The 22763-nt window shown below is 40.7% G+C and overlaps 1 protein-coding gene across 1 annotated transcript in view; it reads right to left on the bottom strand.

Moving 5' to 3' along the window:
- The window catches only part of LOC126995422 (eukaryotic translation initiation factor 5B-like), a gene marked incomplete at its 5' end in the record, with an annotated part of 23485 nt that extends 2909 nt beyond the window's left edge, over positions 1–20576 (bottom strand). The window contains 20 exon segments of the mRNA XM_050854943.1: positions 2991–3086; positions 4089–4232; positions 4461–4688; positions 6556–6775; positions 7213–7346; positions 7657–7824; positions 7957–8080; positions 8222–8439; positions 9439–9600; positions 10559–10696; positions 11116–11192; positions 11374–11553; positions 11820–11922; positions 12460–12624; positions 12798–12991; positions 13126–13192; positions 13640–13729; positions 14338–14829; positions 15176–15383; positions 20394–20576. Of these exon segments, the coding sequence (XP_050710900.1) occupies positions 2991–3086; positions 4089–4232; positions 4461–4688; positions 6556–6775; positions 7213–7346; positions 7657–7824; positions 7957–8080; positions 8222–8439; positions 9439–9600; positions 10559–10696; positions 11116–11192; positions 11374–11553; positions 11820–11922; positions 12460–12624; positions 12798–12991; positions 13126–13192; positions 13640–13729; positions 14338–14829; positions 15176–15383; positions 20394–20425 (3240 nt within the window).
- Between the last annotated feature and the right edge of the window lie 2187 nt (positions 20577–22763).

Consider the following 22763-nt stretch of genomic DNA (forward strand, 5'->3'; position numbering starts at 1 on the left):
AGGATTGATTCAAAAGCTTTAGATTGACAAGAAAGCTATAGGACGGTAGTTTGAGGGATTGGAGCGGTCACCCTTCTTAGGCATAGGCTGTATGAAGGCATACTTCCAGCAAGAAGGAAAGGTATATGTTGACAGGCAGAGGCGAAAGAGTTTGACCAGGTAGGGTGACACCACGGAGGCACAGTTTTTAAGGACAATAGGAGGCACTCCATCAGGTCCATAAGCCTTCTGAGGATTGAGGCCAGAGAGGGCATAGAAAAAATCATTTTGAAGAATCTTTATAACAGGCATAAAGGAGTCAGAGGGGGGATGAGTAGGGGGAATATGCCCAGAATCGCCCAGAGTGGAGTTTTTAGAAAAAGTTTGAGAGAAGAGTTCAGCCTTAGAGATAGATGAGATGGCAGTGTTGCCATCAGGACTGAGGAGTGGAGGGAAAGATGAAGAAGTGAAGTTGGAAGAGATGTTTTTGGCTAGATGCCAGAAGTCATGGGAAGAGTTAGAGAAAGCAAGGTTTTGGCATTTTCTATTAATGAAAGAATTTTTGGTTAGTCGGAGAATAGATTTGGCACGATTTCGGGCAGAAATGTAAAGTCCATAATTAGCATTAGTTTGAAGGCTCTGGTACCTTTTGTGAGCTGCCACTCTATCATTGACAGCACAAGAACAAGTGTGATTAAACCAAGGCTTTTTAGCGTGAGGAGTAGAGAAAGAACGAGGAATGTATGCCTCCATTCCAGAGACAATCACCTCTGTGATGCGCTGGGCACACACAGAGGGGTTTCTATCCTGGAAGCAATAATCATTCCACGGGAAACCGGAAAAGTACATCCTCAGGTCGTCCCACCGAGCCGAAGCAAAATGCCAGAAGCATCGCCTCTTCGGTGGGTCCAGAGGGTGTACAGGAGCGATAGGACAGGATGCAGAAATAAGATTGTGATCGGAGGAGCCCAACGGAGAGAACAGTTTGACAGAATAAGCAGAAGGGTTTGAGGTAAGGAAGAGGTCTAGAATGTTGGGCCAGTCTCCAAGACGGTCGGGAATACGTGTAGGGTGCTGGACCAACAGCTCTAGGTCGTTGAGGATAGCAAAGTTGTAGGCTTGTTCACCAGGATGGTCAGTGAGAGAGGATGAAAGCCAAAGCTGGTGGTGAACATTGAAATCTCCTAGGATGGAGATTTCAGCGAAGGGAAAGTGGGTCAAGATGTGCTCCACTTTAGAATTCAAATAGTCAAAGAATTTTACATAGTTGGTAGAGTTAGGTGAGAGATAAACAGCACAGATGTATTTAGTAATAGAATGACAATGAAGTCTTAACCAGATGGTAGAAAATTCGGAAGAGTCAAGGTTGTGGGCACGGGAGCAAGTGATGTCGTTGCGCACGTAGGCGCAACATCCAGCTTTGGATTGAAATTTAGGATACAGATAGTAGGAGGGAACAGAGTAGAGATTGCTGTCAGTAGCCTCAGAAACCTGTGTTTCGGTAAGGAAGAGAAGGTGAGGTTTAGAGGAGGAGAGATGATGTTCCACAGAATGAAAATTAGAGCGAAGACTGCGAATGTTGCAGAAATTGAGAAGAAAGAGGTTCGAGGAGTTATCAAGACACCTCTCGAGTCAGCAGCCAGAAAGGGAGTCCTTCCTGGGGGAATTTGTGGTCCCCCCCCCAGGCGGGGACTCCGAGGCTTGATGTAGGTGCGCCATTTTGAAATTTTAATTTTGGGAAAAGGTGTATATGTTGTGTGAATGTAGTGTGGTGTGGATAAAGAGAGGATCTGTCTTTAGAGAGCATGCTGAACTACTCTCCGGTGTTGGTGAGACAATAGGGAAACGGTTAGTGAGGACATGGGAAGGGTCTTTGGAGGGCTTCAGCTCCCTTCTCACCTCCTATATATACCTCACCGGGAGTGGCTTGCGCCCGTTCGGTAGGTGTCTTCCTACCTACTCCAGTCAGTGTGTGTGTGTGTATGTGTTGAATGGTGTGTGTGTGTGTGTGTGTGTGTGTGTGTGTGTGTGTGTGTGTGTGTGTGTTGCATGATAATAACCACAGACATCTCGATCTTGTCCATTTCGCGCGTGATCGTGTCCGACTCCAGTCATTGTCCTGGTCTTACACGTATAGGACACACACACACACACACACACACACACACACACACACACACGGAGTGTTTGGATGAGTGAAGGAAGGGAGGGAAAGAGGGTGGGATGGAGTGTGTGTTTGTGTGTGTGTTCACACTTACAGACCTATCGTATCTTCCTGCCAGCTCGCCCTTCATCTCTCTCTCTCTCTCTCTCTCTCTCTCTCTCTCTCTCTCTCTCTCTCTCTCTCTCTCTCTCTCAATCAGGTTATGAACTATGATGTAAAAAAAAAAATCTGTTTTACACCATGGACCAAGACACACACACACACACACACACACACACACCTGTGTGCAAAGAGGCTTACTGTTACGTATTATATCTAAGTTATAATGAATTACACATGACATAATTCCTTCCTCCAAGTTTCAGCTTTATGTAAACATTAAAAATTTGTAATCGAGTCTGCCTTGACAACCTCCATTTTCTCTTCCACTACCACGTTTTCTGTTATGTTAGGGTAGATTACTAACCCGGCGGGTCAGGAGTTTCCAGGCGCCTCCTACATTTCCACAAACACTCGAATGAGAGCCTTATCGTAGAATTTCAGGCTCTGGTGAAGGTATGACAAAGTTGCCAGCGATAACGAGAACACATTTGAAAGGAAGCGCGCCAGGAAAATTCAAAACATACGGCGTGAAAATTCATGATTTTATAAGCGATCACAGCATCACAGGATTGGAGAGGCTTGATTATATAAGCGATTGCAGCAGTTTAAGGGTTAAGCATAACTTCAATAAAGACACCTGAGACTCTGGGGGAACTTCACCTTTGAGAGTGGTCTTCAAACTGACTAACAGGAGAGGAAAAAAATATATATAAGAAAGCCATATAAAGAATGAAGCATTAGTCACCTCTTTTGAAGGAACACAGAGTGGGGTCCCAGTCCTCAGAATGCCGGCGTCCACAGTCACGCCCAGCACGATGGGGTCACGCTTGTTGAAAATTGCCTGATAAAATATATGAAAATAGGAATCAGTTTTTTTCATAACAACATGCATGAGAATGCCATCACAGTCATCATAGCTGCCATTGCCATTACCCCTACACAAAAATATCTTCCTCACCAGCAACAACCCCTATATTAGACCTGTTTCTAAAGCCTTGAGATTGCTACCTGGTGGAGGTACTACTGGCAACCCCTACTATTTATTTGATAAGGCTGCATTTCTATGGAAGTGGTTGAAAAGCAAACTGTCAAGGTACAATTCCTCTAACTTAGTCGTGACGTCACAGAGGAAAACACAAGGATGGCAGACAGTGCTATGCTTTGTACATCTTAGATACATAAATACAGTAAGATACAAGTAGACATATAGGTCGGTGTATTCTTATAATCAAGGAGGTAGCATAAACCATCTACATGAGATTCCATTTCCCCCATGACAAGATTGGTTGGTAGCAGTATTGCCAAAGGAGAATAACAGCAAGTCATCTACTTTCTGAGAGCAGGATACAATAGAGTGTGGGCAAGTGCATATTCCCTCGGCCAGCCAGCCAATAAGTAAGTGGTTGGGAGCACTGCCGGCTGCTGGCGGTCACCAGGCAGGCATATACCTTTACAATACTTGGCCACCATCTCATGTGTACAAGCATGAACAAAATCAAACACAAAAGAAATAAAAAAAAGCCACAAAAACTTATATCTTAACTTTAAAAATAAAAGTGGATGCCCCATAAACAAAATGGGGTTCCCCAGAACCAATTCTTTCTTTTTCTGCTCAATAATTTGGTTTTACTTAAACTACAATTTCCACTATATTATTCCATCACATTTTCCACAATAATGATGAACATGTACACACACTTCAGCCACCCAACTCATTCTTCAGTTATAACAATACCCAGTTTTTTCTTTTCCTCCTGTCTCATAATGTTCACCTACTGCAAACTTTACAAAATTCATGTAAGTGTACACGATGAAATCATTGAAATATGAAGAAGTTACTCACCGTAGGTATGATCTTGAGTTTGCTGGGAAATACAGCAACACTTCTAAACTCATCTTGTTTCTTCTTTTTATAATCTTTAATGTATTCTACGTATCGGTCACCTAAGTGATAGATGGTTTCTTCTGAGAAGATTTTCACACCCTCCTGCAAATGAAAATTTTATATATCTCATTACATATCGGCAGTTATATATTACCATTTCATATCAGAAGTTAACCTACACATTGTATTTACATTCACACAGCTCTACCAGGTACACTCAAGGAATGGAAGAGGATAAACTGGGCAAATTTTACAAAACAATGTGTCCATCAATCTTCTTCTGTGCATTGTAATGTCCAGAGGCAGTTTGAACACCCTGTCAGGCCTTACCTTGTCAGCCAGCTCCTGGGCATCTTTCTCCACTTTAACGTCAAAGGCCAGAATCACAGCATACATGGGGTCATGTTCCAGCATGGCTGCTGCCTTCATCACATCCCGCTTGACAACAGGCCCCACACGGATCCCAGAGTAAGGCACGGAGTTGGCCTTGAAGAACTCCAGCAGGGCCTCAAGGGCTCCCAAAGTGGAGGCCTGAACATACACCCCACGTTCCTTCACCTATAAGACAGGGATTGATTGAGTTGTAGGATCATGGCGCCACAACTGCAGTGGTCCTATGGCGCCGAATATATTGCACCTTGTTTAACCCTCTCGCACACTGGGACGCCAATGGCGTGTAATTTTGGGGGGGGCCAAAGTGAGTTTGGCGTCCATTTGAACAAAAATATTACTTTTAACCCGAGAACGTTGGCAGACCCATTTCAGGGCTTTCGCAAGTCGTGGCTGTGGTACAGTGGACCCTAAAAAGGGCTCGCCATAAAACACCTAAATTTGAGCTAATTGTAGGCAGTGGTGGCATAGCGCAACCCACCATGAATGCCCTAGGTCGTTGTGGTGGGTGAGTGATCTTGAGGTGGGCTTTTTTGTCATAGGTGGTGCTGTAAGGTCATGGCATACTGAATTAGCTATCCATACAGTAATCACTTGTCAAATTCTCCACAGTAGACAACAAGTGACTCTCGGCAAGATGCCACGCGTCACGAGACTTTATTTTGTAACAAATACCACCCAAAAAGAATGGAGTTTGAGTAAAAGTAAATATTTTTAACGGCTTTATGGTTATGAGAGGAGTACTCTGATGTACGTCCCATGCTCTTTTCTTAAGTCTCAAAATGCAGTGTAATTTTGTCGTTTCTCGGCCACTTCTTGGCTTTCCCATAGCCAAGCCCACGGGTTAAATAGTTATATTCACTCCAATGACGTCATTTTTTGTTTGAGAGTAAGTTTCCTCACCCTCTCCGAAATGAACTAATTGGCAACACTCTCTGCGTCCACAGATTTGAGTGCGGTTGAGAAAACAAAGACAGTTTCCGGTCACTCTCTCAGCAGTCAATCTGCACGTCTCGCTGCCGTGGGCTTGCGCGCGCCCATGCCGCCCACCACATAACAGTGATAATAGTGTTATATAGTGCAATACAGTGATTTGATTGGGTGTAATTTGTATTCTTTTCTTTTAATAGGCAGTAGCATATTATGTTTTGTGAATTACGTAAGCAAATGAAAGATGGACTTTTTTCAATATTTTTACTTTTCCACAAATATTTCATGGTGCTAATTGTCCAATTGGAGATTTGAAGGAACCATAAGAATCCTGATAAAATTCTATTATAAATACATCCACCTTGGAAAGTTGACCCACAAAGTTTTTAGTTATGGAGGTGAGAACATGACCTAAGTAGAAAAATTGTTTATGCGCACTTTATTCCATGTCCATAAACGGTCCTATGAATTATTATTATTACTTCTTTATTTGATTCATTAAAAACTGCAAGAAATAAGGAAGCCATTGATATAATATGTATAATGATAAATGCAGGTTTGGGGGAAGAAAGTAGCTGAGAATCAAAAATTTTCAGCGCGCTAAAAAATCTGCCTCAACCGGCGAGAGACCCGATGTTTGAAATGAGCGCAGAAAACTTATTGAAACTTATGGTGCGCGAGAGGGTTAAAATCATAAAATTATATTAAATAAAAAAACGTAAATTATGAAAGTCGAGGAGCATAATAAAAATCTAAAAGCAATATAAAAGTGACTACCATTGATAAGACAGGGAGTAATGAGCATGACTTTAAAACACTGGTTGGGGCTTCATTCAAATTACAGAAATGAGCCTGTTGTAATGAATCATAATACAGACTTAATGATGTGTTCACCCCCACTTCATGTACGAGTGTTATTTTTTCTATTCTCCTGGTACACCCTATGTAGCGCTGGACCAGAAACTAACTACATTAATGAAAATCTTAAAGGAAACACTGAGAAGGCATAATACCAAGACTAAGATATACATAAAAACGGAAACTCAAGAGCTGAACCAAGAGATGAGGTGTCTGTCTCACTGCAAATAGACACCAAGGCACCCACCTTGATAGAGCGCATGGCAGTCTTGAATTCTCTGTCTACTTCCTCCTTGAGTAGCTCCACCTCATCTTCGTGGTAAGCCACCTGCATGTTCAATCCAGCAATGGCTTTCTCCAGGTCCCGAGCAGCAATCTTGACACCCTGTGCTGCTGCGACCTCCTTGAACTCATCATACTGTCCTTTTACTCTAATCTCCTTCAGTGGTTTGGGCAAAAGGAGTGACCTGGAAAACAAGACTTTATTACACACGACTTTCATGTTTTCTCTTCACTTGACTTACTGGTGTTCCTGAGTACCAAAGGTTGAGAGTTTAATATGTCAATAATATTTAAATTTCCTCATTCCACATCTGAACAGGTTCTGTGAACATATAACCCTGTCATATGTGAAGTGATTAGGTTAAGTAAGTTGGTCAGAATGGGAAAATAATACAAATCAGCTTGTAAATCCATAGTTTTAACATAAAATGCAAAGTTCCTAATAATACACCATTGTTTTGATTTCACATTTACTTTAGTTTAGGCATAATGTTAAGGCCCAAATAACTATTTGAAAATTATGAGTACTGTATTTTTATCATCAATCATAAACTCATCAGCTTGAAATATAAAATGATAAATTACAAGTTGAATATTTCTTTTCATTTTCCTCAACACACACCTTATCTGCGTCACGATTGGTCCCTCCGTGCCTGCCAGGATGATGGTGTCCCCCTCACGCAGTCGACCATTTATTAGAATCACATCTATGGTGGTGCCGTGACCTTGGATTGTCTTTACCTCCAGAACCGTACACTGAAATGGAAGATAAGGCATTCAAATATATTGCTTATTATTCCTTTGACTGCAGATTTCCTACAAAAAGACATCACCAAGATACAGGAATGGAACAGAAAGTGGCTGCTACAATTCAATGAAGAAAAATGTAAAGTCATGCACCTTGGGAGGGGAAATCCAGCACACCAATACTGCATGGGAAACACTCCACTATCCACCACAGAGGCAGAGAAGGACCTGGGAGTATTTGTTACCAGGCTACCAGTGAAGGCCAAATCCGTGCCAATTGCAGCAGACGGGTTAACAATTGATTGGAATCTCTACATACCTGGAGCTCCTCGTTGAACATGAGACGGCGGCTCAACCTCTGTTGGCACATATCACATACGAGGGATATGAGGTTCCCCATGCCGTCCCCGGAGATGGCACTCGTGGGCACAAGGGACACATACTGCCGCTGGTCTGGGTTCTCCCAAAACAAAGCAGCATTCAAACCCTGTAAGACAATACCTTGCTATGAGTCCGAAGAAAAACCTGAATGAAAAATATCAGAACAAAATGATTTACAGAACTAATACATAAAAATCTCTTCTCATCCTTCTATTAAATTTACGAATCTTTTATTTACCTGAATATTGAGGGCCTGGATGATTTCCTTCGTTCTTCGCTCAAAGTCATTCTTAGATGGTTCCTTCTGCACTTTAATTACTTCCCGGATGTCCTTCGAGGGGTTAGACGTCCACTCAAACACTCTGCCCAAAAAACAATGCCATGAGAAACATTTACAGTCACCACTATTTTCACATCTTCCACATCACAACAACCATCACCATCACCTGTGTTAATGCTTTTATTTCTAGATTCTAAAGAGTTACAAACCATTTTTTCCTTACCTGTCTACTTTATTAAGAGCAACTATGAATGGAGTTTTCTTCTTCTTTAGCAGGTTTATGGACTCTATGGTTTGAGGTTCAAGGCCCTGAGTTATGTCCACCACCAAAATGGCAATGTCGCAGAGGGAGGAGCCACGGGAGCGCAGGTTGCTGAAGGACTCGTGGCCGGGAGTGTCAATGATGAGCAAGCCGGGAAACTTCAACTTGTTCATGTCAAACTGGGAAGAGGTGAATAGAAGAATAAGAGTGAAAAGTCAAAAACAATATACTTTATATTCATGTTATAAGACAGTCATCTCAGTATAACCAGTTAACTGAGATAGGGTATCACTCCATGAACAGTCTTCATGCATGAGGCAAGTTCCAGTCAATTTATTAGACCATAGTGCTTTGCAAGTTGGTCGATGATAAAAAAAACTCAGGTGACAGTTACACTTTCAGATTCGCACCCCAACAACCCAGTGACCCATTACTAATGAACAATCACCATCCTCTGGAGGAATCAAGAAAACTCAGCCTCAGTTAGCTCTGTCCCTGATCACTAAAAGAGAAAGGCCTTCTTCATGTATCTCTCAGAACAAACTTGTGCTAACAGTATCATTGATGGTGGAAGATATATAAATTATGATATATGCTGAAGCACTGGGTATTTGCTCAACTTTTGAAACTAAAAAAAAATCAATTAGCAGTAACTGAGTAATGTTTTCCCAAGCCTGCCGTGCATAGGACAGTAAATTAAAACTCTGTACACTACCATTTCTAGTAGCATCTAGATCCACCACAAGAAGAAAACTGGGAAATTAGGATGTTAACAAAATAAATATAAATTAACAGTAACAATTACGATTTGTTCTCCATTTGATGACAGTGACAGAGTAAAGGCAAAAAAAAAAACATATGTGGGTTATGTTGTTAACTTCTTTGGTACTTTGTGGTAAATAAATAATTAAGATTAAATTAATTTTATAAATAATAATATAAATAAAATTAATCGTAATCGGGATATTGTTATTTATTTAATTAATAATCGCCAAAAATTGCTATCGGTTGCAACCCTAGCTAACGAACTACACACAGACTGCTCAGGGGAAAAATTATTTACATCCACTTCTTGAGAAAAATTGAAGTAGATTCACTGTACACAGCCTCTTCACTCTAAATAAGTACAAACCAGCGTGGCTGTAGAGTGACTCAACAGACAAGTTTTAACTCCTCACATCTTTGACCATGTGTGTCTGTCTCTGGACGCCGTGGGCAGGCACGTTGGTTGCTCCAATCTGCTGTGTGATGCCGCCTACCTCCCCTTCTTGCACATTGGTTCGTCGCAATTTGTCTAAAATCTTGGTCTTGCCGTGGTCAACATGTCCCAGTACACACACCTGAAATATCCACACCTTTAGTAAAGCCTCAATTCAATCCACTGGTGTAACAAACCCTTACCCTTAATAATGAATCAATAGTAAGTACAACAATTCAAATACATTAAACATTACTGAAATCAATAACAGTGACATGAAGTAAAATCTGCAAACATGTCATAACACAACCCTCAAAATCAGGGCTTCACACACACTAAGTCTCAAGTTGTCAACAGCATGGTCCCAAAACTGCTCTCCTATGGGCACCAAATAGCAAGGGTGCTGCATCTGAGACAACCTGATTCACGGTCACATGCTGGAATCTACCTGACAAATATGACCTAAGGAGCATAAGAGCACTATCATGCACTTTGCAATTTTGGAGATCACTCAGTAGCAGCTCATGATTGCATCAAAGGCCATTACAGGTGTTCTTGAGAAAGAGTGGAAAGCTAAAAATGCACCATGGAATTAAGGCAGGCTAAAACAAATCCTGGGGCAAACTGTGTTAAGTGGAACTGATAGAGGAAAGTAGTCTCATTGCTGATATAACTGACATAACATTCTGTGACTCTACATGGAATGCAAGTTTCATTAATTGTAGTAAAACCAAATTCAGGCCGTACAAATTTCATAAAAGAATTTACATGCAGCCATAGTTGCTAGTGTCTCCATTACTCAAACTAAATGTTTCCAAACAAATTTGATAATTAGCTATTTGCAGATATACATACCTTTAATGATCACCAAACAATGTAAAATCTAGTAAAAATTAATTTACTAGAAAACATCAAAAAATAATTTACTAGAAAACATCAATAAGTAGGTTTCCAATGCAGACTGTGTTCTGTAGCTTCTCAACCAAATCTTGCATCACATCAAGTATAAAAAATAACTGTGCTACACAAATGACAAAAAGTTAGAAATGGAGGGAGTTTCCAGACAATAAAAATCTTAAGAAAAAACTACATGAGCCTACCACTGGTGCCCGGAGATTGTCCAATGACAGTTTCTTTTCGCTGGCTTCCTTCCTCTTAGCTATCCTCATCAAGGCTCTCTGTTTCCTCTTTTCAGCTTCCGTCTGCCGTTCTTCTTCAGAGTCATCACTATCACTTTCCTGAAAAACAGGCATCCCTTTACTCAAGGCACCACTATTCAGATTACCCGAAATCCATTTCTATATTATAAGGACTTTGTGAAAAAAAAACCACTGGTGCACAAGTTAAGAGCAAGGCCACAGCAGAATTTCTCACTAGGAAGAATACATAAATAACATTCATACACAGGCACCCAATGGGTAATTATAGACATGCCTGTGAATCCAGATAATTTTCTCACTCACTATGCTAAGCCCTCATGGACTCCTGATAGTGGGGCTTATATAGTACTAAAGTAGTTGCATGTTTCTGCAGCAAAATATAAAAAATATGACTTTTGATTAATTAGAATTCAATGGGAAAAAATCTTTTGCACATGCAAATAATCAGGTTACACAAAAATTTGAAAACTGTCAAAAATTCACAAGGCCAGGGTTACCTCTTCACTGTCCTCTTCATCCTTATCACTCTTCTTGGTTTCTGTGTCTCCGGATGCCTTGGTAGCTTCAGATGTATCTGAAATGCCATGAGGCAACCGTTACCTACTGGCAATGGATGTAAATATGTACTGAACAAACAGTAGAAATATGTATTCATAAAAATATACAAAAGAATAAGCAATAATATCAATAAATTAGACAGTTCACAGCATATGAATGGAAAGGAATTATTTCAACGAACAATGGTACTGCCTTACCCTCTTCCTCTTCATCCTCATCCTCGTCCTCTTCATTATCATCACTGGCATCCCAAGTGTCCTTAACATCATCTTCCTCCCCTTCCTCTTCTGCCTGGTCCCATGAATCTGCAACTTCCTCTCCTTCCTTGGGAGCTTCATTAACTTCCATCTTCTCATCACTTGCAGATTGCTCTTGCTCTAAAATAAAGCAAACATTTAGGAATTTCACTTTAAAATACAACACTGCTTCTTAACATGATTTTATGGCATGCTCTTCACACTCAATTTTTACTCTATAGCAGCTCTTATAACCTTAGCTTTTCTCAGATGCACTTTCTATCCTCTGTCTCACTAATGAAATGCTTGTCTCTCTCCTGGACCTAAAAAATAGTTATACAAAAAAATTTTGTCCGATAGAATAATTGTATTTTTCCTTAGTCTTAAAATCCAAGGCTTCTGCTCACCCTGCTCCTCAGTTTTTTCCTCCTCTTTCTTCTTCTTGGGCCTCACCCGAGTGCCTGGCCGAGGTCTCTTTTCCCCAGCTTCTGGCAAACTGACTCCTTGGGCCTGAAAATAAGAAATGCTTAGAAATTTCCTGTGACAACTAATGGATGATTTTTCTTCTTATGGGTTGAGTTGAGTTTTAACCCCGTGACTGTGGATTTCTTACAAGACACCACCAAGCTACAGAAATGGAACAAAAAGTGGCTGCTACAGTTCAATGAAGAAAAATGTAGACATGCACCTTGAGAGGGGACATCCAGCATACCAATACCACATGGGAAACACTTCACTATCCACCACAGAGGCAGAGAAAGACCTGGGAGTATATGTTATCAGGCTACCAGTGAAAGCCAAATCCGTGCCAGTCACAGCGGACGGGTTAAGTCGATGGACACAGGCACATTGATGACAAATTTGTAGCTAATTTTAAACTTCACATAAATTAAATTACTTTCATATTATTATAAGTCATCTTAACTAAAATTATACTTGATATTAGTATCAATGTTGATCATGTCTTGGCATATTTAATGCTATATCTCTATTACTTTTACTAGCACGGATCAATGAACAGCTGGAGTAGCTTGCCGGAAGCCTCACCTTCAGATGCTCCAGCAGGCCTTGGGCACGCCGCAAGTCCTGCTTCTGCTTTGGCGTTAATAGTTTGCCTTCTGCCTTGAGCCGCTCCTTTCTCTCCTTTTCCTTCTGTTTTTTACGATCTTTCTTCTCTTGCTCCAACCTTTTTTCTTCCTCAATTTTTCTTATCTGAATAGCAAACAAAAAACTTGATATTAGATAATTATGATATTACTAAGGCAACTTTATGAATCACAATCCTGTCCTGTCATAAACTTAAAGGTAGATGTATGGATTGTTGTCATGAGCTTATATCACCAGCTGTGTCTCGGATATCAAGAACTAAAAACAACACTGCTGACCCTTTCTTCCTCCTGCCTTTGCCTCTCCTCTTCCTCAGCTCTCAACTTTTCCTCCTGTTCCTTCTGCTTGGCCAACATCTCTTTCATGGCTGCCAACATCTTCTTGTTGGGCTTGCCTTTCTTGGCCTTGCTGTCCTCCTCCTCTTCCTTATCTCCCTTCTTCTTCTTCTTTTTCTTTTTACTTCCGCTTTCACCTAAAGAATTGATGCGGTTATTAGTTAAGTCCTATCTATCCTAACTGCTTCTCAAGTGTTCAGTAGATTTATCAAGACTTCTAAGATACACTCCACCAGAAAGCCTCAACTTCCATGTCATTCAAACAACTTACCTTCAGCCTCAGCCTCTCCATCTTCCTGAGGAGCTGCAGAGCCTTCCTTTGCTTCCGACGAGTCACCCTAAAAAGCATAAATAGATGCAAATAATATAAAAACTTTCTTTTGCAAATACTGGAAACAATAAACACTGCCGGTAAAAACTTCTCCCTCAATATGTTCAATAAGAAAATCGGTGAAAGTAATCTAATGGAAAGAACCATTAACACCTTGACTGCGGATTTCCTACAAGAAGACATCACCAAGCTAAAGAAATGGAGCACAAAGTGGCTGCTACAATTCAATGAAGAAAAATGTAGAATCCTGCACCTTGGGAGGGGAAATCCAGCATACCAATACCACATGGGAAACACTCCACTATCCACCACAGAGGCAAAGAAAGACTTGGGAGTAAATGTTACCAGGCTACAAGTGAAAGCCAAATCCGTGCCAATCGCAGCGGAGGGGTTAAGCATTTAGCTATGAACAATACAGCAATGGAAATTTTAGGAGAAAGAATACCCTCCTTACCTTTGCTGTTGGTGTGGTATCTGCTGTTTCCTTTTTCTTTTTCTTCTTCTTGGACTTTGCATCATCCTTCTTTTCCTCATCGGCCTCCTGCTGAAACCAAAGGATCTGCATTATGTATAAATAACTTGGAAACATACCAATCATGTAAGAGACAATAAGTTGGCACATTAACATCTCTGGCTTTGGTGAATATGAAAAATCTTATTAGGGCCTCGCAGCTTTGACTTCTCATGCTTACTTATTTGCAAAGCTGTACAGAGTTAGAGCAGAAGGTACAACAAAGTGTAGGATAAGGTTAGGGGAGGAGAGAATGGAGGTGACAGTTTAAATATTTAGGGACAGTTTTAAGTAAGCATGGAAGTATGGAAGGTGAGGTGCGGGAAAGAGCAATGAAATAAATAAATAAATAAATTCTCTCTTCCCTTCAGAAATTTTGAAATACAACTTAGAGAAGGCCTATTTAGTTGACTATTGAAGTTAACAAAGAAAAAAAAATTAAAATGCTCATATCTTGTAAAAAAATAAATAATACAGACAATATCTTTTAAACACCTAAACACTGCATGCAATGATATATACACCAAAAAGCAGTGAACCCATGAATGCAATGTATATACACACCATCAATACAAATAAATACCAATATAACATCAAAACAACCCCCATTCTCTCCCTTGACTGACTCTCCTTTGCCTTACCTCAGCCACCTCGTTCCCTTCCGCAGGGGCGACAGGGGTGACCTCCAGTGTTGATGGTTCCTCTGGCTGGTCCTTCTTCTTCTTCTTCTTCTTCCCTGTCTCCTCTTCTGCCGGTTCTGCTGCTGGAATGTCTTCGCTTAGGACCTCCTCCTTTTTGGCCCCCTCGCTAGGCTTCTCACCCTTGTACTCCGACTCCAGCTCCGCCAGAATCTTGTCAAGGTCCTCTTCATCGTCACCCTTTTTCTTTCCTTTCTTCTTCTTGCCTTTCTTCCCTTTGTCGTCTTCTGCACCTGTCTGAGGGGAGTCCACAGTCTCCTTCTTTTTCTTTGGTTCCTTCTTGGCTTTGGTCTCCTGTGGCTCATCCTCATCATCATCATCACCGCCAAGGTCATCGTTTTCGTCCATCAGGGCTGCAAATCCTCCCCCCATGGTGGGCTTTATCATCTCTTCTTCAGAATCATCAGAATCCTTCTTAGCTGCCTTTTTGGATTTCTGAAGTACAATTATTTTATTAGTGCCAGTGGGTGCAATGCTATTTTCTTTCTACTGTTTATCTGTATGTCTGAAGTGCTCTCCCCCCACATCACAGGGAAGTTGCAGTGTTAGCATCTCCAATTCTCTCTGTTCTGGCACATCCACTCAGCACCTTATATTTCTTACCTGCAAACACTATTTCCACTTTTCGTCCACTTTATTAATCCATTAACTAGTGATCTAGCCCTGAAACACTCTCCCTCAACCCTGTCTTCGTTCACTCTCATCGGATGTCCAAATATCTCGGAGTGCCAAATCTCATTCATTTAACCACACAAAAAACAGATAACTTAGAATGTTTTACCTTTTCTTTCTTCTTTTTCTCTGGAGGGGTTTCCTCGGGTTCCTCTGGTTTCACCCCACCCCCCTCCTCCAAGGTCATGTCTTCCAGGTCCTTGGCAATGTCATCTTCCCAGTCTCCGGCCTTCTTCTTCCCCTTCTTGCTCTTCTTGCCAGCCTCCTTCGAAGCAACATTGTCATTCTCTTGTATCAGGTCATCCACTTCTCCATTTCTGCAATGAATACCCTTTAATATAGCATATTTGTCTATTGGAGGAACAGAACACCCATAAATGTAAGACTGGTGCATGAATTATATTAATGCTGTTTGGGCATTGAGGGAAATGGAAGGAGAAAGGAAGCTGTGACTATGTTGGAGTTTGCCTTAAAATGCCTGGTGATTCAGCGCTAAAGTCGCTGTGGAAAATTTACCTTTATGAAGCGGTCTATTTCAGAGACACTTACTATTGTATAATATGCTTTTTTCATGTAGTGATGATTTTATTTACTAGAAAACAGCTATGAGAGTCCTAGAGCAAATTCATCTCCAAATTACAACATAGCTATTTCGTGGTAAAATCAAATACGTCCATCCATAACAAAAAGCATATCACCACCTTCGTAAACAAAGCGCCTAAGTCATTATTTTATACTTTACAGGAAATCAGAAAAGAACTGTCATCATCTCATTTGGCTTAAGATTTAGGCAGAAGTGAAAAGGCCAATTCTAGAACACTCAAACCCTGAAAGACGAAGGCAACTGTACAAAAATGGGCGTCACATGTTAAAAAATTAATGTAGACAAAAACGTTGAAATCGATGAAGTGACTTAGGCAATTATTTTATGAGGGTGATGATATGTTACACATTAATGAAGAGCCAGTGTCTAGGTAATCTGAGAACACAACCTAAAGGAACATAAATTATGTAAAAATATGCACTTAAGCCCTCATAAGGCCATGAGGAAGGTGGTCATTGCTGCCACTAAAGTGAGCCACCACCTCAACTGTCATATAGACAATAGCTGCACATCCTGAACTGTATCACAAATAATGAATGAAAATAAACTTAACAAACCCAACCGAGCTTGACATAACCTAAGAGGAAGAACAAATCCCCCAACTGACACAGTTACCTTATCAACCAAACCTAACATCACCTTTTAACCCCTTAACTGTGGATTTCCTACAAGAAGACATCACCAAGCTACAGGAATGGAACAAAAAGTGGCTGCTACAATTCAATGAAGAAAAATGTAAAGTCATGCACCTTGGGAGGGGAAATCCAGCATACCAATACCACATGGGAAACACTCCACTATCCACCATAGAGGCAGAGAAAGACCTGGGAGTATATGTTACCAGGCAACCAGTGAAGGCAAAATCCATGCCAATCGCAGCGGACAGGTTAACTGAGCAGTATAACACAAAGATACTGACTATAACCAAATAAACTATGGAGCTTGTTCATTGGATAATTTTATTTACCTGGTACCAGAAAAAACTTGAAAGCCCAAGAATGAACTGGTCTTAAAATCATAACATACTAGTTATTTCAGGATAAAATTAAACATGGCCACAAGAAAAGTCTCACACCATTATTCTCAAGCTAGTATTCTCCATTACTGCAGACCATTATACCATTATTCTCCAGACTATTAATCACTAATTGGACACTGGTACCACACAAAGTTAAACATAGCGTAGAACCCTCATGTTTAACTTTGTTTACTTGCAACTGCCCCATCTGCATGGAGAACAACATTTTGCTTTGTGTGGAAACATCCTGATTTTAATATGTTAGATTTTGCCAGTTTCTCGTTCTCTTGGTGATCCTAGAGTGCTACTAAATGGTAGTGTACAGAAAGTCACTAATTTACTGTCTTCTTATGCAGGCATGGTGAAGGATGTTACCCAACACATTAAGAGTGTTTAACGTCAAGTGCTGAGTAAAATCTGTTAGAGTTTGGTAACATCATCATTCTACATTAACATTATTATGTATTGTGTTATGTACACTGTACTATAAAAAGAGAAATAATAATATCCCTGATTAATCGGTCAAAGACCGATTACCGATGTATTATTCTAGTGTTTGCCCATACTCACCCCTCGCAACCAAAATTGGCTAGGAGGCCTTTGAGACTGCAGGGAGTGCGGCAGTAAACATGAAATGCGTCACAAATACACAGTTTTTTTAGTTGTGGGGGGTTGGGGGGAAATTCCTTACATTTACCTAGATGTAGGGAAATTCCATACATTCATGGATTTTTTTACCACGTACAGAAACCACACAATTTCACTTAGTCTCCATACCAGAGGGGGGCGAAGCCTCCATACCAGAGGGGGGCGAAGCCTCCATACCAGAGGGGGGCGAAGCCCCCACATCAGAGTATTAAGGTACTAATGAAGCATCTAAACGATAAGTAATTTCCGTCATAAGAATCTTGCAACCATCATATACAACTATGTATTCACTTACTGGTATCACGCACGAACATGTGAAGCAGGTTTGACCGCACGTTACTTGTGTTCAAAATTTTTCCATTCGAATTCAGGGGTAGGATTCACAAAGCATTAGTGCATAGTTTTGGGCCTCAACAACAAAATTGTGATTCAGAAAGCTCCGCGGTAAATATCTACCAACTATTTGATGACGTCACGAGCAGGTTATTAATTATTCTCTAAGGTTTGTTAGTTGGCTTGTGTCATTCTCAAGTAGCCTATAATCTTTTTTGCTGAGGACACGTCTAATCTGGCAGCACCACCGGGCCATATGTACTCACATAAACGTGCAGGAAAAACCTCTTGCCGAGCTGTTCAAAACGTGAATCCTTACTGACCGATTTTTGAATCTGCTTCACGGGCTCGTATTTCCCAGTAGTAAAAAAAATGTTAAATAGTAAAGAAAAAAAAAATCTTAATCGATCTTGACCCACAGGGACTTTGGTCGGGGTATTTGGGTGGGGATATTATTTAAATAAACTACCAACCAAACTTTCACCTGGTCTTCACATGCGGGGCTATGGCTAACAATAAGCGTACCATCGCTAACCAAGCGTACCATCGAAATAAATGGGATATGGTACCTTATTCACGTGGTCTACTAATTAACTATAACAACTTAACGTCGCGCCGCTAACACATACCATCCATATAATTAGGTAGTAAGTCGTGTTCTAAAAAAAATAACACCTGGTGGTGTGGTGGACATGCTGCGTGGGCTAAATGCACTACTAGTGCCTATCTCTAACCCCCTTGCGTCCCGAAAGTAGTATTAGTAAAGGTGAGTTGTATTCAAACAATAGCGATGCTCCATGTAGGTATGTACATACGTGGAGTGTTATAGGTACCCGGGTTCGGCAATCAGAGAGGACGGACGTGCTCGCTCGCGCTCTGTATAGGACCCACATATGCTAACCAGTTTTGTCTTTTCATGTCAACTTTGTGTTCCTGAATTGATTTAAAAGCCTGTCATGGCTGGACGTGGATGGGCTAGTAAAAGTGAACAAGGAAATCATGATCAAATAAGGAACACCGGTGTTACTATGAAAGTAATCACAGGTGGGAGTGATGGCGGTAGTTGTGGCCCAGCTGGTGGCGCCCGAGGCAACACCAGTACATGTGAAGATGGTCATGTTTGTCCTGGGTGTGATGAACAGGTATGTGATAATGATCAAGCAATGTTGTGACCACTATAAAAAGTGGTACTATATTCGTTGTGAAAAAATGTAAAAAAGTAAATATAAGGTCCTAATGAGTATAATTGTTAACGAGCAATTACATTGGTATTGTGGTGGTTGTAATGTGAGGATTCTTGGAATTTCACAAGATTTGGAGGCTGCTCAAAAGCTTGTTGCACCTGAGGGTGTTGACACTAAAAGTATCAAGTTTTGAATATATTGAAGTTAATTTTAAGCATCAAAACCAGTGGATAGCATACCTTGTTATCTACTGGCCACCTTGGTCAAGTGTTAATCTCTTTTTTAATGAATTTTGTGCATTTTTGGACTCAATTGATATGGTTTCTTTTAAAGTTTTTATTGTTGGTGGCTTCAATATATGGATGGATGATCATGAAAACCGTAACACAGTTTCTTTCTGTGAGCTTCTTGAATCTTATCAGTTGTCAAACAAAGCAAGTTCATAACTTCATCAACTGGCCATATGTTAGACTTAGTCATTAGTGATGATGTAAACAATTTCATAGGTAGGGTGGATGTTGAACATGAATTTACCATTTCCCCAGTTCACAAGCTTTTAACATTTAAATTATTTTTGCCAATATGTAAGGTAACAAAGAAAATTTATTTTAGGAATAATAAGAGATAGGCTGCTCTCTCTCTCTCTCTCTCTCTCTCTCTCTCTCACACACACACACACACACACACACACACACACACACACAATGCCCATTTCCAGGAGGACGGCCTTTCGACATTTTACATCGGGAAATCTGTGCATAGTGCCGGTGAATCAGTGAGATAGTTTCGATGATCTTACATCTGTGTCCTTCCCTTCCCTCTCCTCCATTTTCCTCCACAAAATGCATTTACATGTGTTGGCAATATTTAGGTAGTTGACAACCGAATATATATCTGGTTGACAATATTGGAGTGATCTGGCTACAGGGCACAACATAAACCCATAAAAATGCTAAAAAAATGAGGATTTGGGGGCCTGGAACAGATTAATTTTTTTCTACATGAATTTCAATGGGAGAAATTGCTTCCCAATTCGAACAGCCCAAATGAACCAATGAAGTTCGAATCACGAGGTACCACTGTATATATATAAACAAAGGATGGGGGGGGGGCATGGATTTTTTAGAAATCAATAGGGGGCATCATGTAAAAAAGTTAGGGAACCACTGCTCTAGACCATTATTATCCAGACCCTTATTCCATCCCATTATCTTCTAGCCCCACACATCATTATTCTCCAGGACATTAATTCCCAGATCATTATTCTCTTACCCTCCAATCATTATTCTAAAAACTATTACTTTCTAAATCATTATCATCCAGCCTATTATTTTTTAGCCACTCACACCATTTTTTCCAGGCTATTATTCCCTTAACCATTATTTTCCAAGCAATTATTCCCCACCATTATTCTCTAAACCATTATTATCCAGCCCTTCACTTTCCAGACCCTCGGCCCATAATTCTGCAGCCCGTCACACCATTATCACCCCCCCTTCCCAGCCATTACCCGCCCGCCACTTCTTTCCGGCTGACTCACGTTTCGTTTTTGGATCCCTTCTTCTTCCCCATCCTGAAGGCCGCGTCTCCCGCATGAACGTTCAGTGTCGGGGCAGCATATGGAGGCAGGCAGCGTGGACAACAATCCCCCTTCCGGAGCAGCACCTCAGCGCCGCACTTCGGCCTCTACCACCACTACAGGCACGCCGCACCAACGGGATTACTAAAACACGACCAGGAAAATGCAACATAATGCACATATGCGCCATGCAGTGGGATATGTTGTGGAATTAGACGGTATTTTCTTCTTAATTAATAGTAAGGGTAAAGTGGAAGGCATAGGCTGAACTGCGAACGGCCTTACTGCTCATCTCCGTCTCGTTGACCTCCACTGACCCCCTGAGCTGTGTGCAATCTCTACTGTACTGGATTGTGTAGTTATACACATAACCAAAACTAGATAATCAAAATTATTAAATCAGGGATAGTGACACGGCTGCATGTAGTTTCGTCAGTACGATGTATAATGAGAAATAAAATAGGTTAAGTTCAACACCATTAAAATATATTTAAAATTTAATAAATTATCACTGTAAATGATAAAACCAACATAATCCCTTCCCATGAGGCTCAGCCCCTTGTATTTCATTTTACTCATCCAAGTAGGTAATACACTGGTATTTTCTCTACCTGTAAACTACAGGAAATAATGAATAAATCACTTACATACATTGAGGCTAAGTGACACCATGGTAGAATGCACAGCTTAAATCAAGCAACTCACAATTTTCATCCTTGCTCGCATCACTTTCTTATGGGAGAAGTAGCACTGTTCACTGTGACCTTGTTACAAGTCCCAGGTTGCAAAATCCAAGGATCATTTTATCACTTTAAAGTTAAAATTAATATATAATAACAATATCAATAAAAGTCTGTAAAACATTTATTCATTTCTTTTTATCTTGACATGTTCCAGTTTCTAAACAGCTCAGACTGTCATGCTCCTCTTGTACCACCTTTAATATGCGTGTTATGCACCTGTGTGGGTGCCCTGCGCATCATATATCCAGATCCAGATAACACTGAATAGTCAGTTTTCATCAAGGAGCTGCAACTTGACACGATGTATGAGACTGGAGGCAGCCACACTGACTGCTTTCCAGCCCATTCCTTGGCTGACACTTGGATGTGTGCTGGATAATACTGTGCAGTGGTCACTCCCACCAGAACAAACAATCTTTTTCTTTGTCTCAGATTGTGAGGCAATAACGGAGCCACTACTCAATCTCCCTTCATCTTTTTACAATGACCCATGCCTACACATGTAAGACTGGCTATAAGACAGTCATGTATGTCACCCTGCCTTGGGTTGCAACTACCAGGGCCCTTGTCTGCAGATGCAAAGAACACTCCGTACACAAATTAATACATAAACACAATTTTCCCCTTTATGTCACATTGACATTTCAGGGACAGGACGTCACATGCACTAAATTAAATTTTGTTAATGTGCAAAATGATGGACACGAGTTGCTACTTACTCGAGAAAAATGTAATTTGGCAATTTCCCCGCTTGAGGACAGGAAATTCCTTAGCTCTGGAATTATGTACTCTTAGATAGTTTGCTCTTTAATTGTCAAGACAACTGGTGTTTCTGTGCGAAGTTCTGAATATGTTGTCATAATATATAGATGTAACTATTTTCTGTACACATTCTAGTGATTTGTTTACTAATAAGTGGTTGTGTGATGCTCACTCCCCTATCCCTGTATGCATAAACAAACACACATACAAACAAACAAACAAACAAACAAACAAACACACACACACACACACACACACACACACACACACACACTGTGTTGTAGTGAATTAAGTGCTCGACTGCCACCCAGAAAGTTGAAGTTCCTGCCTTGATCAGGCTGAAAGGTTTTTCGCTGACAGGAGAGTTTACTGTCCCTTCGTGTGCAAGGGGGATGAAGTGTGTAGTGTGAGGGGTCCCACCCATACCCACGGATCTGTGAATATGCAGTGCCATGCTCAAAATGAGAATGGTACTGGCTGGCAATCACGAGTCCAGCATGCACGCACAAACACACACACACACACTATAACTAAAATAGAGAGAACACAAAGAGTAGTAACAAAGATAGTTTCCAGCTTAACACATATTTAACTTACAATGAACAACTGGATAAGTTGGGGCTGGCATCCTTAAAGGAAAAAAGAAAGAGATGACATGATTGCAGTGTTCAGAGCAATGAACAGAATAGACAGGATTGATAGAAAAGATGTTTGTGTAGGAGGGGATCTACAAGGGACATGGATAAAAACAGAAACAAACAAGATGCTTAAAGGATATACATAATTACGTTTTCTTATATGGATTCATTGAAATGAGGAACGGCCT

The sequence above is a fragment of the Eriocheir sinensis genome, chromosome 8, assembly GCF_024679095.1.
Source record: "Eriocheir sinensis breed Jianghai 21 chromosome 8, ASM2467909v1, whole genome shotgun sequence".
Taxonomy (NCBI): Eukaryota; Metazoa; Arthropoda; class Malacostraca; order Decapoda; family Varunidae; genus Eriocheir; species Eriocheir sinensis.